This window comes from Halyomorpha halys, unplaced genomic scaffold (assembly GCF_000696795.3).
Source record: "Halyomorpha halys isolate HHAL.00 unplaced genomic scaffold, Hhal_1.1 Scaffold999.1, whole genome shotgun sequence".
Lineage (NCBI taxonomy): Eukaryota > Metazoa > Arthropoda > Insecta > Hemiptera > Pentatomidae > Halyomorpha > Halyomorpha halys.
In genome coordinates, this window is record NW_027106312.1 from 631633 (window position 1) to 649320 (window position 17688).

Below are 17688 nucleotides of genomic sequence, written 5' to 3' on the forward strand. Positions count from 1 at the left end.
TAAATTAGAGTGCCAATGCATAATAATTCGGTTAAGTGGTATAGCCTTAAACCTCCTGCTCGGGTTGCATATGGACTTACATATGCCATTTGGATGGAAAAATTAGAAAATAAATTGTCATTTTGCATGAAAATCACCTATAGGCAGTTACTTACTTTTCTTCTTTTTTTTCCTGTAATTTTTTTAATATAAGTATGAGGACTGTAACTTTTATTGCAGCATAGTTTGCTGTACAAACCTATTCAAGAGTTGTATTAATTAAAATCAATAAAGATTTTTCTGTCTACTACGTGTAATTTATTTTGTATATTATAAACTATTAATATTATTGCATTTTAGAAAGTTGCTTATATATTATTTTTGTTTCAGGCAAAAATGGAAAATCCTTTGGTTAATTTAGATATTTTTGAAAAAAATAATGAAGAAATGGAAGAGATAACATCAGGATCAAAAAATAAAGATTTTAAATCATATCCAAAAAGAAAACGAAAATATTAATAGGTTGTGATGATTTGATGTTGTAAATATATTGTTTTTTATTTTATTCATTTTTTAATTACTTCCTTTATGTCTTACTCATGATAGTTTTTGTATCTTCTATTGATAAATTGTATAAACAGAGTATAGGCATAGTGCATCTAAGATGAGTACCTGTGTGAAAATGGAGGGGAGAGATTCAGAGTGGCAAACATTCCCCCGCCAACCCGACTGTCCAGAGCATGCGTAGTACATGTTTTTCTCCCCTAAATCCTGTACTGTGCATGTTCTTTACAGTTATAATAGAAATTCCTCGTATCAGTTTTTCAATATCCCAAGATTATATTATCTTGTCAAGTAAATGATGTTACTATACCATTAATTATTATCATGTCGAGTAAACTGGGTAGAGGGAAAACTATCCACTCTCAAACCAAAGACATAATTATGAAAGTATTTAAATTCATGAAAACAGGCTTAGAGTGGTCCAATCCATGTTTCCTTTGTTATGAAAAGCCATAAATAACTGCATTTATCATAAGTTAATCCCATTCTAGGATCAAATATACTGTATTTTAAAACATTAAAATTATACAAATTTTTGAACTAATTGTTTCACTACAAATTTAAACTTACGAAGAGACAGTTTTTTTCTGAACCCAATGATTATCAAATCTTAAAACTTTTTGGAAGATACTCTTTCTTAAATATCAAGTCAGAACAGAGTTGTTGATACATTTGCCAACAAAATAAAACAAGAATTAATAAGAAACAGTCCCAGTCAAAGATAAAGGATAACCTAAAGTAACTAGTCTCCTGTACTTGTAGCTCAGGAATCAGAATAGGGGGGAAAGCATTCTAAGGGCTATCCTACCCTGATCTGGTTGGCTGTTACCAATGTTCTGGACTACCTCTTGGTTTATTCCAGGTAGGAAGGATTTGTTATGGTGTGGAGGGGAGATGGAGTAAGGGGTAGGAGGTGCAGGAGTTCCTCCCTACAGACAAATTCATCTCAGATGCATTATACATATAACTTTTATTAATTGTTGATAACCTTATTGACAACTTTATTGTAGGCAGTAGGATTATTATTGAATAATGAAAGTATAAAACAGGAAAATACTACACTACCTGCCATGCAATTGTAATATCAACCCCAATCTCAACCTATAGCCTGTATTAAACCTTTATATGGCAAAATTTGATATAGAATGATTGAACATTATTAAAAAAAAAAATTTTATATTTATTCTTTTTGGTGTTTTTAGTGAAAAAACCAAACACTCTAATCTTTCACTAGTAAAATAATAGTTTGGTTACAAACATATTGCTGCTCTGGAAGAACAATGATGGTACTGTTAAATTGACTATTGTGTTGGCAGGGTTTGTTTGTAAAAGTGGCATATATGTACTTAAAAACTTCCTCCTATGGTAAATTTTGTAATGTTTCACTAGTAAATAATAGTTTTTTAGTTCTATTATGTGGACCTATATACATCTAGTAAATGGATTTTTTTAACTTTCCAACACAATAAAGTCGATTACTCAAAATTTCACAGTCATGTCATTGTTCTTCTGGATCAGCGATATGTACCTGTGCCCTTTTGGACAAGAGGTTATTAGTTAGTTTCTGTTAATTTTTTTGTATACTTGTAATAAGTTCAAAAGTGTCCAAAACATTGTTTGAGTTTTTGGAGGTTTGTTTATTTACTATAAAAACAACTAAAATAAGGGATTTAAAAATCATCTACAGATGTTATACATCAAGGTATTAAATGTTAGAGAAGATTGGACGGGGGAAGATAGGATTGGAATCAATACATCCTTACAATCCTGGTAGAATTTAAAACCACATTGGAATATTTTAGCTTTAATTTCAGCAGTCTCAATTTCCCTGATAATATTGAGATGTTATCCTGCTGACAAATTTGATGGAAAAAATTACTTAGAATAATATTACCTTATTTTTTTAAGTAAAGTGAAACAAATTAAAATGATAAAATACTAATAATTTTTAATTTTGTGATAACAATTTACATAATTATAGTTTAGAGAAGTAATTAAGACAAAAGCTAGATGTTATTGGTACAGATATTTTCCCAATTATACCAGCCTTCAATACCAGATATTTAAAGGTGGATCCACATGGTGGCCGCTCACCATGGATCGGAGGCTCGTACAAATGGTCGGCAAACAAAGAGCGGCCCATCCACATGTCAGTGTTATTCAGAGAGGCAAGCATGGCGGACGTACTAGTGGTTTCAGCCATTGCACTTGGATTGTAGAGGCCCCTTAAGACATAGCTGAGTCCTTAAGGCATTTTTCTAGCATACTGCTGTCTAATAGATCCAAAGGAAACAAAAAAACTCCAATTATTAAGGTTGAATAAACACCACTCCTAAAATTGGGCACATTTTCTCTGTCATCAATAATTAATCCAAGAGAAACCATATAATCTATTACCTTTTTGATGGCAATGTTTCCACTTTTAAGATAGATGGACCATGATACATATGAACTGTTGAAAGGAAAAGTGGTTTTAAGTCATTTTGTTTTCAACACACTTCATTTTCATTAGAGATAATTAAATGAACCAAGGGTTGGAATATCCTATTTTACAATTTTATATTGTTTTTTATTTTATTAAGTACCTTAAAAAATAGTTTATGATACAAAGATTTTGAATATGTTGTAATATTATTGTATGTTAATAGGTCAGTGCTGTACATTTCAAAAAATTGTAATGTACATTATTTCATCTTGTTCATAATTTAATTTCATTTTGAGTGCTTTAACTTCAAAAAAATTTAAATAAGATATTCTTGAGACTAACTAGTTTTAACCGAGAAAGTAAGCTGTTATTTCTTAGCAACTGTGTAGAGCATACCCTTAAGTGTTAAAATATTGACAAGTTCCCATTTTGACCAACACCACTTTTGCATTCAATGACTCATTTATATTTATAACTATAATTAATTCACAGCTTTAAGCAGTGAAGGGTCTGTGGTTCAATGCTTAGGGAATAAATACCTTTTCTAGACTAATAGTCCTGCAGGATTAATTGGTAAGGATCACCCTTAACCACCAGGGCCCTGTTTCATAATGAAAGCTAATAGTATTAGTTCATAGTACAAGTATAGAAACTAGTGTGGTAATAATACTTATTTTTTTCATTATAGGTATGACTTAGTGATATTACATGAATTAAAAAATACTAAAGTACAAGTTACTATTGTACAAGTCTGTGTAATTGAATTAAGATAAATCTACAAGACTAATTGTATTAGTTTGTACTTTATTATGGAAAAGGGCCCAGGTGCCCTCATCAATTAAATATGCCCACTTTAAAGAGGTTAGATATGTCCCAGGAGGATCTGACCCCAGTATAAAATATCATCAATATCAGTCAGAACTGAACTCAGATCAGGGAGTATGTCCGCACACAGGTACACAGTATTTTTCAATATATAATCAATTTAAAATCTATTAGCTCTCTCATATGATTAGAAGAAATTACATAAAATCCTTTTACAGAAAACAAGAAGGGGATATTAATGTTTTGAAAGAGTTTATTTAATTTTACTATAAATAGTCAATAATTTCCACAGAGGAAAATATGGTATCATTTAATTTTTATTTTTACCATTTACTTTTATGATTAGATTCTTTTGCAAATTATTATATCTAATTAACATATTCTCAACATAAAACATGCTAACATAACATAGGAAATAAAAAACAAACTGTTTTTTTATATTTTTTTAATAATTAACAAAAAGAGTGATTGTTAAATACTTTAACAAGTTACATTGCTACAATTTATATATATATTCTTTATTTAATTCATTTTACATTGATAGAATGATCATAAATGAAAAAAATGCTTAAATGAGATAAGTATATTAAATTTGTACAATAACATACACCAATAAACCTTGGAGTTATATAACATTTCTCAATGGGGACATCCTTATTCCTAATATCACTATTTTTCACTGGAATAAAAAACAATAAATCATTTCTATAAAAGCCATGGATGGAATGATGGCAAGATAGGAACATTAATTTAATTTTGTGCTAGACATAATAACAAAAAGAATTAAACTTGATATTCAGAAAGTTTTTATAAATGTCTCAATAGATAGATAGCTCATAAATCATATATTCGTAGAAGATAAGAAATGAGTGTACATTTAAATAACGTTTTATTAATATTCAATGTGTAAAAAGAATATTATCTACAACAAAATTTAACAGATAATCTCAATTAGTCTAAATGCAATCAGTAATAATAATTATTACTAAAAAACAGTCATTTTGCAGGTTTTAAACCCATTTTAGGAATGATACCATTTCAGAGTAATTTTTTGAAATTGTGTAGCATCCAAAATATTGTTATGAAATGAACATAAATATGGAGTGTGCTATACTAACTCAAAACTATTACAATTAAAAATAAGAATTAAATATGAAAAATTTACAATCACAATACTTACAGGATATCAATGAGTAGGAGTCAATTTATATATTCTGACAGATTTAGTAATTATAAATTATTAACATAAATTTTCTCATTTTTGGATTCTAATAGATTTCACCTTAACTATGTCTACATAAATAACTGGAATGAAATTAAGACTGCTTCGAATCATTTGTAGAATATAGTACCAAAACTATTTTATTTCGAATTTCATACAATATAAATTTTTTTTTAATTAGAAAAATCTGTACCTAAAAAGATATTGTAATGATATCTTTATAATCATAATTAATTAATTTGTAAAGATGTTTTAAACTAATTTAAGACAGTTGTTAGTTTTTCCATCCACCTTTACAATTGACCAATCACCTTAAAAAAATGACTGTGAAATATTAAGAACCACGTTCCTTTTATCAATAAAATTATTTTTACCATTAAGAAAATAATGTATTTCAAAATTATAAGTTGTTTCAATCAATACCTGATGTAATTGATAACGGGAATTTTCTATCAAAAATCAATATATCCCCTTTGGAATGCTATGTAAAATTTATTATGGTAGGATCTCATGTAGGTAGGTTAAATTTTTATTGAAAATATTGATTTCTAATACCTATGTGACAGGATGAACTTTAAATTTCAAAATAAAATTAATAAGTTTTTAGTGTAGAATTTCAATCTAACAAAAACACTTTAATTTTCAAAAGTAGATAAATTAAACTTTGAAAGAAAACTCCTCAACTGTATTTTTTAAGTTATGGACCAGTGAAATAAACAATTAAAAACGAACTACATATTTTCTCTTCAAAGTTGGTGTTCGATAAAAACTCAGTAACTAATACTATTTCTTCTAAGAAATACTATTTCTTCATGAGAGGTGCTTAATGGTTTAAAACCTAGTTTTAGGCATATTACTAAAGGAAATTCATTGGAAACTATCATACTGAGTAGAAGAAAAGTTTTAAAAATTAAGCATGTTACTAATAATAATAAGATTTCAAAACTCCACGCTGCTTTTCTGAAAAATTTGAGCAACTGAGTTTTTTCTGAACACCATACAAATTTACTAAACTTAGTAGGACTTTATATGTACCTATTACAATTGACTATATAAATTTGATAAAATAATTCACTATCTGATATAAGAAATAACTCTTTAAGACTAATACATTGAAAATCTATCGGAGTCTCAGATGTTAACACCAGTATTATAATACCTTGCCAATTATTTCTTACCTTTAAGAGAGATACCAAAAACCACATTTTGGTGCCTGAGCGGGCATGGTATGTGCTACCAGAACACAGATATAGCAGTCAATTTTGATTTGAAAAATCTATTTCTATCATTCTAAAATAAATAGCTACAAATAGCATTAAAAAAAAACTTTACTATAGAATTATGATGGCTCACAGGTAACATACAAGCTATTGGCTTTAGCTTTTGCAAGTTCTGATGCTTTTTTCGCAGCATCTTTGAACTTAGATTGGGGTTGTGGATGAATTTGGTGTTGAGCAGTAAGAGGTGCAGGTTGAGGGAACATAGAGGCAAGAACAAAGTTAAAGCCCTGTACCATTTTTGTACAGTTTTTCTTGAACCTTTCAATACCAAAAGCTTGGATAGCAAGTCCAAAACCCATTACCTTAGAATCAACCCAGGCAGATCGTTCAGCGACAGTCCATTCAGGATTTTCTTCAGATGGACGATAAACAACTTTTTCAACTAAGCTCTAAAATTTAATAAAACCATACATTAATATTAATACATTAACTTTCTTTAAAAAAATATAAATATAAATTTAAAACAATTTTTAGTTGCTAAAATAGTTAAGAATAGAAAATATTTTTACATTAGCTGTAATATCCAGGTCATCATAAGATAATATACTTGTTAGAAGTATTTTTAGCCAATAATAATTAGGATACAACTATACTATTTCTCTATTTCACTGGTCTGTTTTTTCTCAAGGTAAGGATGGTGATAATAAGCACCTGTGTTTGAGAAGAATTGTGATTTTATCTGATCAGCTTAGATATGAAAGCGTATGGTTTCTTTTTTTCAGCAAGATTGTTTTTTAGCTCAGGATTGCATATAATTTTGGTTTTACTTATCTATTTGGACTTAAATGCAATATATTCAGAATACATTCTTTTTAAGTACAATTTAATTATTTATTATGACTTTCAGTAGTTCGGTTCTAGATCATGTACTTTGCACTGTAAATTTGAGATTAAGAAGGTAAATTTTAATCTTATCAATAGGTAGGAGGCAGTCAAGATTTGTTACTGAAAAAGTTAACTCCAGTACTACAGTCCAGTGATTCTCGACCAGTGGTCCGCGAGTCTTGGAATGAACTGCAGGTGGGTCTGGCAACAAATATTTTTGTGATTTATTATTATAACTATTATATTAATTAACTTTCCTGATGTTTGGGTGTTTTAATTGGCGAATGGACAATAAAGGTGAAGGTAAACAATCTAATTTTCATATTTTTTTTTTTAAGAGGGCTTCTAGGCTTCCTCAATACAGCATAGAGTTCACTTTACTCAACTAAATAAAGATTACTCGCCAGCAAATTTACTAATGAGTATGAAAGAATAGGTTCTTACTTGATTCTAAACTTTTCTGAAAAAAAAAAAAAAAAAAAAAAAAAAAAAAGGGCTTCACTTCTCAGAGAAATAAGCTGAATTTTATTGCCACAAGAGCAGTATCGATAATAATACATGTTAGAGAAGATTGAATGAAGAAAGGTTGGATTGGAATCAACACATCAATTGGTAGAATGTAAAACATTTGAATAGTTATGAGAGATAGTTGACCGTGGATGACTTCTACGAGGAGAAGATGGTTGGGGGTGTGGTCAAAATGAAACACAAATAAGTAGATGTAACTTATTTAATTGTGCCTGTGTGTAGGAAAAAAAAGCCGGGTTCAGCACAGGGCTCAAGATCAAGACGATGAACGAGCCTGAACCGGAAGCACCCACCGAAGAAGAAATATATACTTATATGATCGACACCCACTCTCCTTTAACTTGTTAAGAAAATCCTGGTACCATCAAATACTCAACCGATATAGAGCGATAAACAAAAATATTAAAATGTACATAGAACAGGTGTAGGTTTTTTTTTTTTTCAACGGTAGATGTCATTCTACAGCACCATAGGTTGTGCTTAAATGTTAATATAGACTAGACAAATCTTAACGGAAAATTAAATATTATTCGAATGTAAAATATAGTATGGTATTGAATTATTCTCAGAGCCAGTACAGTACCGTAAGACGAGTTAGATCTTCTTCCTAACAATAAGTATAGGAGTTACTATCCGTCTTCTTAATATAGTATTTAGAATCTGTGCAGGTAGAAACATAATAGAACCCACATAAGTGAGACGATAAAGTCAATGACTATTCCACAGGCCTATGTGAGGGACAGCGCTATAAGTTGTAAAATGGAAATCATCAACTGGAATATAAATGGCCTACAGAACAAATTGCAAACGGTCATGCGCCTTCTAATTGACATGGATATTGATGTAGCTTGCATCACTAAAACGCACATCAAAGAAAGCGATGATCTGATAACTCCCCGGCTACAGAGTTTATAGAAATGATAGGAAGAAATGCAAGAGAGCATCGGGAGGAGTGGCCATACTCGTAAAATGGGGATCACGCATTGCCATATGTTTCATCCTGAATGTAAAAACTTGGAAGCAGTATCTGTTAACTCGTCCCTTATGTCGGGACGAACGTTAAACATCGTTTCAGCATACAACAGACCGAAGATTCGGCTATTAGTAAGGGATTTCGAAAACGTCTTTGCTGGTTCTGCTACACTTCTATTAGGCGATTTAAATAGTAAGTACACACTATGGGGTTGTAGAATGATGAATACGAACGGAAAGTGGCTTCAAGATATAGCCCTAAAGCTCGGTCTGGAAGTAGACATTCCTCAGGACCCCACGTTCTACCCCTCTCTATCTGCACAGCACAATTAAATAAGTTACATCTACTTATTTGTGTTTCATTTTGACCGCACCCCCAACCATCTTCTCCTCATACAACATTGGAATAGGTTTGGTTTAAAAGTAATAATAAAAAAAGTAAAAAGATTTGAGTGTGGAGGCAAAAGTACTCTGCAATTCTTTCACTCTTTGCTCACCTTATCATCAGAATAAGGCCTAATGGTGGAGATAAAGGTTATCCTTAAAAGATTAAAGGGCAGGATAGAAAGTAGATTCAGCACAACAAAACTAAGATCATGGATTAATCAAATAAATCACATCCATTCATCACTTTCAAGCTCAGACCTTAGCTTAAGATTAGGGAAATGGAGTGAAGAAACCAGAATTTTTACAATAAAATGCTTTTTGAGAAAACACAATTAACTTGACAAAAACGTTTCTATAAAGAATTAGGAAACTACCACTAAGCTAGAGGTACAGGTAAAACTTCACAAGAAACTTGTGAGTGGCAAGACAGGATGGGAACACCTTAAAGCTTAGCGAGGAGCCCAACACTCACATCGGGCTGCAGCGCTAAGATCAAGAGTAACTAAATAGAAATAATTTTTCACAACAGTAATGTAAGAACTTAATCCTTACTTATCATACAGCTCAATATTCAATTTACCAGACATAATTGCAGCATATCACTTAATCATCACGAAGTCAGTTGAAAACTAAAAATTCTGATTCAGGAGGAGAAATAAAACCCACTTTATGAAAAGAACCTTCAGCTATTTAATTAAAACAAAGACAGCAGGAAAGGCGGACAAAAAAAACAGAACCTATTATCTTTGGGTTCCCTAGGCGCTCTCAAGTCTCCCGCTGGTATTCCGAGTTGAAGTGGCTCTATCCAACCTCCTGAAGGCAATCCAAAACCTCCTTGGTGTTTTTCTATTCCAAGTTCTTAACATCAAAAAACCTACCTATATCCTAGATCTCTTCACTCTTCGTTCATCCATCCACTCATTAAACACCAGATCCCATCTGAATGATTTATATATGCCCTCCTATAGAACCTCCTTCTTTAGCAAATCCTTCGTCATACGTGCAACCTCCCTCTGGAATTCTTTTCCCATCTCCATTCGCCAGTCCTCATCCATTATCTCCTTTAAACAACACCTATTCCTTCATTTATTGAATAACCAAACCTCCACATCTTTGTAATCAAATAAATAGGCAGGTATTGATTAACATTATAAACAGTAGTAAAGCCAATATACCAATGTAATTTCATTCTACTATCTGAAAATTTGTAAACGCTCGCCAGATAAAAATCTCACTATATGAACCATGTATTTATTCTTAGGGGACATATGTCCCAGAATAAAGTTATTTTTTTCATTTCATTTTTCATTTTCATCTCAACCTATTAAGTATCTAGATTATATTATGTGGTAAGGACATAATGTTTCCTTAACAGTTATACCTTGAGGCCATATCACCTATAGCACTAAAGTATATAATATCCAAAGGCTGGGTGTGCCCCAAGAGGAAATCCCAGCATTAGAAATACAGGCAATAAATTTTGTTTCACAGCTGAACAACTTGGAATCCATTGAAGTTGATATCCAATGGTTTATTATTTAAATTAATAACTTATCAGTAAATAATAAACAATGAAGAAAAAGAAACTTTTTTTTCTTTGTCAAATACAAACTTTTTACTGAAAATAACACTAATACAGTTATTTCTTAATACTGTTCATTAAAAATAATTCACCAAAACTGACATTAACTTTATGTGATCACATAGAACTCAATGAAACACAATCCAATTCTTAGCAATTCTAATTATAAAGATAAACACTAAAAAATACTACCATGACTTTGGTATAGCCAAGATTTCTTGTGTAAGTTGTAAGAGTTTTAGCTTTAGGGTCAACAACTGATTCTTCCACAATTCTCACAACTGGGCTTCCAATAAATCGCTCACCCCATTTTGGAACTCTGTTAGTTTTAGTCAACAAGCGCTTAGAAAAGAGCTTATCATCCTTTATTTCTCTGAATATTGTGTCTTCTGAGAGAACATGTGTACTAAAACAAACCAGACAATGAGACATTATTGCTAGATTTAAATAAATGTTTAGATCAAGAAACTTAATCAATATGATCATGCTTAGAATTCTGGTGAAACTATAAAAAAATTTGATTAACCAATATGGCAAGTGTGCGCAAGATCATAGGGCCTCATTATAGACACAATCCTGCAAGTAACACAATGGACAACCATGTTCACAGGTGCACTCTCACTTCTATAAGAGGTTTATGTAAGATTAGGATACATTAACCTCCCCAATTATAAATAATGTTAATTTATAGTAACCGATAAATTAAGGTGGTTTCACTAAATTTGTATCTATCAAATAAAATATGACACTTCCATTAGAGTTGAAAATATCTGTTTAGAGGTTCTAAAACTACGAATGGATTTACTCTTATTTCTACTCCAATCTTATTAATATTAATTTATATAAAATATTATAATTTGTAACGTACACGAAACCTCCATAATTCAAGGGATACTATAAATGAATCCAGATCTATAAATAGAAACCAGTTTCTAGAGAACCTCCACAAATGCACTTTCCCTTAGGAGGACTCATGAGTTTGGGTTGAAAACTTTGGGTTATATAACAAAAATTTAAACTAGTATCCTGAATATATATTATCCATGAAAAAAAAAATTATTCATCCTATGGATCAGCCACCTCAATTTTTCTTGAAACAAACACGGCTACTTTAAAGATTCCTTATATAATAAGGTAATCTTATTTATTAATTCTTCTATAATAAATAATCTTGATCCCACCCACCATGTTTAGTATCACTTTACAACTGTTATCAAATATTTATCTTGAATTTTATTTGGTACTTATGAACCAATACCTAGAATTTATTCATGTTGTTCTGGGTTATCACTTACCCAATTATTATTTATACTTTAATTAGATCACAGGATGTCAATTTCCACTTGCTTAAGTGATAAAAAATCTTACTGTTGAGATTAGGGAATAAATACAAATCAAATCATGATGTCAAGTTATAACCCACAGCTACTGAAATATAGTTCAAAACTTCTAATCCTATCATTCTGGTAAAAATATATAAATGTAAAAAAAAAAAAGTAATATCTACAGTTACTACAAATATCAACCGTTGTTAAGTTCCTGATGTAGTAATTACAAATATTCCAGTTGAAAACATAATTTACCCCAATTAAATTTAATCATAAAAGTAAACAAAATAAATTATGATAAAATATACTTGATGTTGACTAGTTTAGACAATTTAAAAGCAATAAAAATTGAACAATCAAGATAACTACTCATAGAAAGTATTTTTTCCCTATAATATTGGTAACCATTAAAATGAGAGCAGTTCAGACACATTGGAAAAACAAGAAAAATATAAAATAAAATACTATTATACCATAATATATTTAATAATGTTAAAATAGATCAAAAGCACCAAAATAAAAAAGATTTTTCAGATAATACAAAATTTACTTAGCCTTAAACTGAAAAAAATAAATATTGAATTTTGATTACACCAGTAACAGTAAATCTAATAATGCTAAATGAAACTGTCTTTTGGCAAAATATAATTATACCTTTCAGGATTCGGATATTTCTTCCAAAACCCTTGAGCGACCTGGTCCCAAGTAAAATGGAAAACAGTTTTACTTTCATAGTACTTCACCATTTTCACATCTTATTACCCCTCAGCATACCATAACCTACCCTAAAGTAGGGTTCAAGTTTCCACATTGGTGTGGTTATTTGGTATTTATTGAACAAACTATTTAACCCTCATGAATGCTAGTTAGAGATTAACAGTATCTTTCAAATTTAAAAATAATTCAATATATTTCTTCATTTTGAATTTAATAATAAAATTGAAATAAATCATTGCGCAGAACTCACAGTAACATCTTGTAAAATATACTACTAATACTATGATCAATTTAAAAATTTGTTTAATCGTGGCTAATATTAATTACACAATATTTATTGATATCATATGTTTTAATTTCTAGGTTTTAAATTATGCAGGCATTGGATCACCAGCTGCGTGGTTACTTCGTTCTGGTTATACCTTAGGTTCTACCGGTGCTATTATTCAAAAGTTGATATTGGATTAACGAGTTAACTATGACTTACCAATTATATAGAAACACCACTTTGGGTAATACTCTTCAGGAAAGTCTTGATGAACTATTGCAAGTAAGTTAGACTATGTTCTTGCAAGATTTGTTTTTATTAATTTAGAATTTTCTTTTCGTGATGTTTTGGGGCCTGCAATGAATAATACTTTGTTTTTATGGTACATGTTAGATGTAATCCTTATTCTAAATGTTTTATAGTTCTGCTATCAAAACATTTGGAATAATCGAAAATATTGCTTATTGATCTTGGATTATTGCTTGACACATTATCAAATATTAAAATTCAATAAATAAAGGTAGTTCAATCTCAATTTCCAGTAATATTATTAAATGTTGAGTAAATATGAGAGTATTTGCAAATTCAGCTAACGATCTGTTTATTCTTGTAAAACCTATTAAATTGTATGTGAGTGATTTCATGTTGCATATGGTACATTTTTTGGTACTAGTTTACTAGTTTTACTCCAACATGGCTGCGGTGGGTCTTTATTTACTTATATACAATGAGAACTTAGTCAACTATTATTGTTGGTAATAACTTTATACCATGAAGTAATTTGTATTGATGATTATATTGGCCACAACCTGAAATAAAAGAGCGTTTCTGTATTTCTTAAGCGAGTGAAAGTCTAAATAAAGCAGTTATAATTTTGGTGTAGGTTGCAGCTCCCAACAATAGAACATTGTTTATTAGTGAATACACTCCTAGGCACCATGTAGGAGTTATGAATTGTAATTATTTTTTTTTTTTAATTTTGTAAAAAAATAACATATTAGTATGCTATGTAATCTGATATGTTGATGTTATAAATATTGATTATTTTTATTTTATAACTTATAATTTGATTGTAATTTTTATCTCAAGTTTCATTAGTTTATAATAGTACTTATTACAATTTTCCTTCTTATCACTGTACTCTTTCTGTGAGGCATTTGTAGGGGCAAACAATTGCTATTCCTTATATTCACATAATAAATTATTTTGACAATAAATAACCTAATGACTTCCAAATGGATCTATCACTCATGTGGTTATGTCTTTACCAAGTACTGTTCTTTCTTGGTGGAGGTTAGAACTACTATTTATTTTCTTAGTGTTAGTATTTAGAAGTACGTGTAAGATGTCTTAGAAAGCCAAGATATTAATTAATAATTTAACCTGACAATTTTTTCCATTGATTAAGTATTCATAGTTAATTGTTTATGAAAAAACTTCTATTGAACACGGTGCTAGATTTAATAACTATAAATATCAAAAACTAAATAATTATGTCTGTGATATCAACATTGTTGGAAATATAACTTATAATATTGAAATTAACCCCCTGCATGGAACATCTCCTACATATCAGTTAAAAGGAACACGGGCCTCTCAGACCGGGAGAGCAATTTTTTCTATTTAAAAGCTTTAAAATCAGTTTTAATGAAAATATTTGACTAAAGGAAGATTTTATGCGCCATATATTTTATTAAAGCATTTCTTTGACGAAAATATTATTGTTTTATACAATACAGATGAAAATTGGTAACTAGCTTATATCATAAAAAATTCAAATAATATAAAGTAAAATTGAGGAAAATTTAAAAGATTACCTATTATTAAATAAAACATTTGTAATTCGTTTTCCTTTCCTTTTGGTATGGACGATCGGTCCAGACTGGTTTCTGTGACGTTCCTGGATCTATCTTCTGGACCACTCCAGCATCCAACCAGGCAAAGATGGTTTTTTTGGTGGTGACAATCCAAGTTCCGATATAAATTCGAATCTTCTTATATTTCTTGATGCAGAATATTTGTTATATAAGACGTAAGCATTACTGCAACTCAAAGAAATCAAGTAATAGAAAATTGCCAGTGGCCATCCTCTGGTTTTACGATTACCTGTTGGTGAAATTGTAGGTTTGTTCCTTTCCTCATCACACAAGAGTTCGCTGTGATAGGAATGTTCTGACCTTTCTTCTTTATCTTCACTAGGAACATATGAATCTTCAAGAGTCCAGTTCAACATCCGATTCTTCTTCAGAATCAGCAGCTAATGCCATGTCTATAATTCTTCTGGTACGAGAAGAAACGTTCTTCGGTGCACCACTCATAACTATGACCTCTGAAGACATTATAAGGACTAGTTAAAGAAATAAATTAAAAATAATGCTATAATCTACCAGACCGGGAATTAACTTACCTTAGAAGGAATACCGGTCCAAGAGACCCAGTAGACTTCGGAAAAGCGGGAATAGTGGCACGAGGACTGACGCAACCACTACTAGAGTCAGGAGTTAACTGAGACTGTCATAGGTGATGAGCATAGAAACAAGTATGCTTCTTGCTCTAGAACAAAATTTTGATACTATGCCAGTCCCACAGACCGGTATTCCGTGCAGAGGGTTAATAAGGTTCTTTGTCCCCATAATAGTATTTACTGATTTGGTTTTATTTCTTTATATTTCTTATATGGTTAATGTTTTGGGTTTGATATTCCTCACCCTTAAAACCACTTCATTTTATTTTTATTGTGATGTATCAACTTGTTAATTTTTTCCTTGAAGTCTTTAAGAAACTTGGAAATATGGTTATAGCCACTATCTATGTCACTTTCTTCTTGAAAAAGAAAAAGTTTGCTCTCTAATTTTTCTATATAAAGTTCATAAATATACTGCATGAATTAGTTGTTTTTTAATGTATACTACCTTTCTTTTATATTTTACAGTGTAATGTTTCTCTTGGTGTGCATTTATATTGTTTTAACCTTCCTGTTTTTGTTTATTTTATGTATTCATACTTATATTCATTTATTTAATGTTTTTGTTTCTATTTTAGTATGGGCAGATCACTCAACAGCTTGCCATGAAGGTTCTTTTGCAGTTTGATAAATGTATTAACAATGCACTGGCAACAAGAGTAAAGTCTAGGCTCACTTTTAAGGTATCTTTTAATAATTATAGGCTGTAACAAAGTAAACAATACTTATATTTCAACAACACTTCGGCTTCCATGCCATACTTCGTACTAAATATCCCTTTAATCACTCAAAATATTGTAAATCCTATATAAAATTGTATCAATGTATTTAATTTAAGAAATCAATTATATTTCAGATCATGTCATTTATATTAATGGTAAAATTAATTTATTATCTGTCAGGAGAGTAATTCACCTGTGGTTCGCCTACAGACCACGCTGTTTAAGGCACGGAAAAATTCCCATTACATTCACTACTTCACATTATTTAACTTCACCACCGATTCTATTAAGATGCTTTTATTGTACTCAACAATACACAAGATGCATTGATACACCATTATTACAATTTTTTTAGCAGGAAAAAACATTAGTGTCAATATTATATAATATAATAGTGTCAATATTGGGAATACTGGTTACTATTATTTTATTTTGATATCCTTGCTGAGTTAGTTTTTATGAAATATTATTAAAATCTATTTTTATTTATTCGTTTATAATAAAATGTATGCTGGATCATGCTGCTTTATATAGGAATACTTCATTAAAAAGTAATTATCATCACAAAGTTAGTACTCTTAGCTTAGTAATAATTAAAAAAAAAATTATGCTCTCTAAAATGATAGTGATATTAAATATTAACAGTAATGTTAACTCCTTTATTTGTATTATCTGAATTTATATTAGATGAATTATTACTTTCTTTCTACTATTTAATGGAAGAATTATAGTACTATCAACTCTTTTTCAGTCCATCAACTTTTTTGCCATAGCTCTTATGTCTCAATAGCTCTACCTAAATTCTTTGGTTTTACCAACTCCACCATCTTTCTCTCCTCCCATATGATTTTCTGATATTTCATTTCCTAATAATTCATTAATAATTGTAATTGTACTATTTTTAATTATTACTTAATGATATAATTTTCTCTTGATTTTAGGCTGGAAAATTGAATACTTACCGATTCTGTGATAATGTGTGGACCTTCATGTTAAATGATGTCGAATTTCGAGAAGTACAAGAGGTTGCAAAAGTGGATAAAGTAAAAATAGTTGCTTGTGATGGAAAGAGTATGCAATCATAAATCTATGATGATTGTTAGTCATAATTTTTTTTTTTTTTTTATAAAACTATAAATAAGATTTATTTTTGCAAGAATAACATTTGAAGTATTTCTACTACATTGAATTTATTTTGACTTTTACAATCCTGGTGATTTTCAATGAATTAAAGGTTTTTGTTGTAAATGAACTGTATGAGAAACAACTGATAGTGTTTGCTATTCAGATTATTATGTATCTGAAATTTTATGTGACTATACAGTAATAAAAAATTGTTTGATTTTGATAATAAATAAGCATGGTATAGTAAATTTAAAATAAAGGATAGTAATAATACTTTTTTGTTTCTACATTTTCATTATTTTTTCCCCGTTATTTATCCATATATCTAAATGCAATTTTATCCTTGAAGCCCAATACATATTCCCTTTATATTTTCCCTCTTTAACAAATATAAAATTATGAAAAGATTGTTGACCCTGTATAATATATATGAGAAGATTGTTAGGGTGCACTAATATGTTACTTGTTTAATTAA

The 17688-nt window shown here is 30.0% G+C and overlaps 3 protein-coding genes across 3 annotated transcripts in view; 2 read left to right on the forward strand and 1 right to left on the reverse strand.

The window, feature by feature from the left end:
• Positions 1 to 544, forward strand: part of Hlc (putative ATP-dependent RNA helicase DDX56) — a 28228-nt gene extending 27684 nt beyond the window's left edge. The window contains exon 11 of the mRNA XM_014431699.3: positions 370 to 544. Within this exon, the coding sequence (XP_014287185.2) occupies positions 370 to 498 (129 nt within the window). The 3' untranslated portion in view covers positions 499 to 544. The remainder of the gene's footprint in view (positions 1 to 369) is intronic.
• Positions 545 to 6325: 5781 nt separating this feature from the next.
• prel (preli-like) lies at positions 6326 to 12946 on the reverse strand. The gene is made up of 3 exons (XM_014431727.2): positions 12572 to 12946; positions 10782 to 10995; positions 6326 to 6684 (listed from the first exon to the last, which is right to left on the reverse strand). Exons 1-3 carry the CDS (start codon positions 12661 to 12663, stop codon positions 6355 to 6357), a joined length of 636 nt encoding a protein of 211 aa, XP_014287213.1. The 5' UTR covers positions 12664 to 12946; the 3' UTR covers positions 6326 to 6354.
• A 71-nt stretch (positions 12947 to 13017) lies between these two features.
• Positions 13018 to 17486, forward strand: TfIIA-S (Transcription-factor-IIA-S). The gene is made up of 3 exons (XM_014431728.2): positions 13018 to 13184; positions 15945 to 16049; positions 17030 to 17486. The coding sequence occupies exons 1-3, from the start codon at positions 13113 to 13115 to the stop codon at positions 17171 to 17173; spliced, it is 321 nt and encodes a 106-aa protein (XP_014287214.1). The 5' UTR covers positions 13018 to 13112; the 3' UTR covers positions 17174 to 17486.
• The last annotated feature ends 202 nt before the right edge of the window (positions 17487 to 17688 follow it).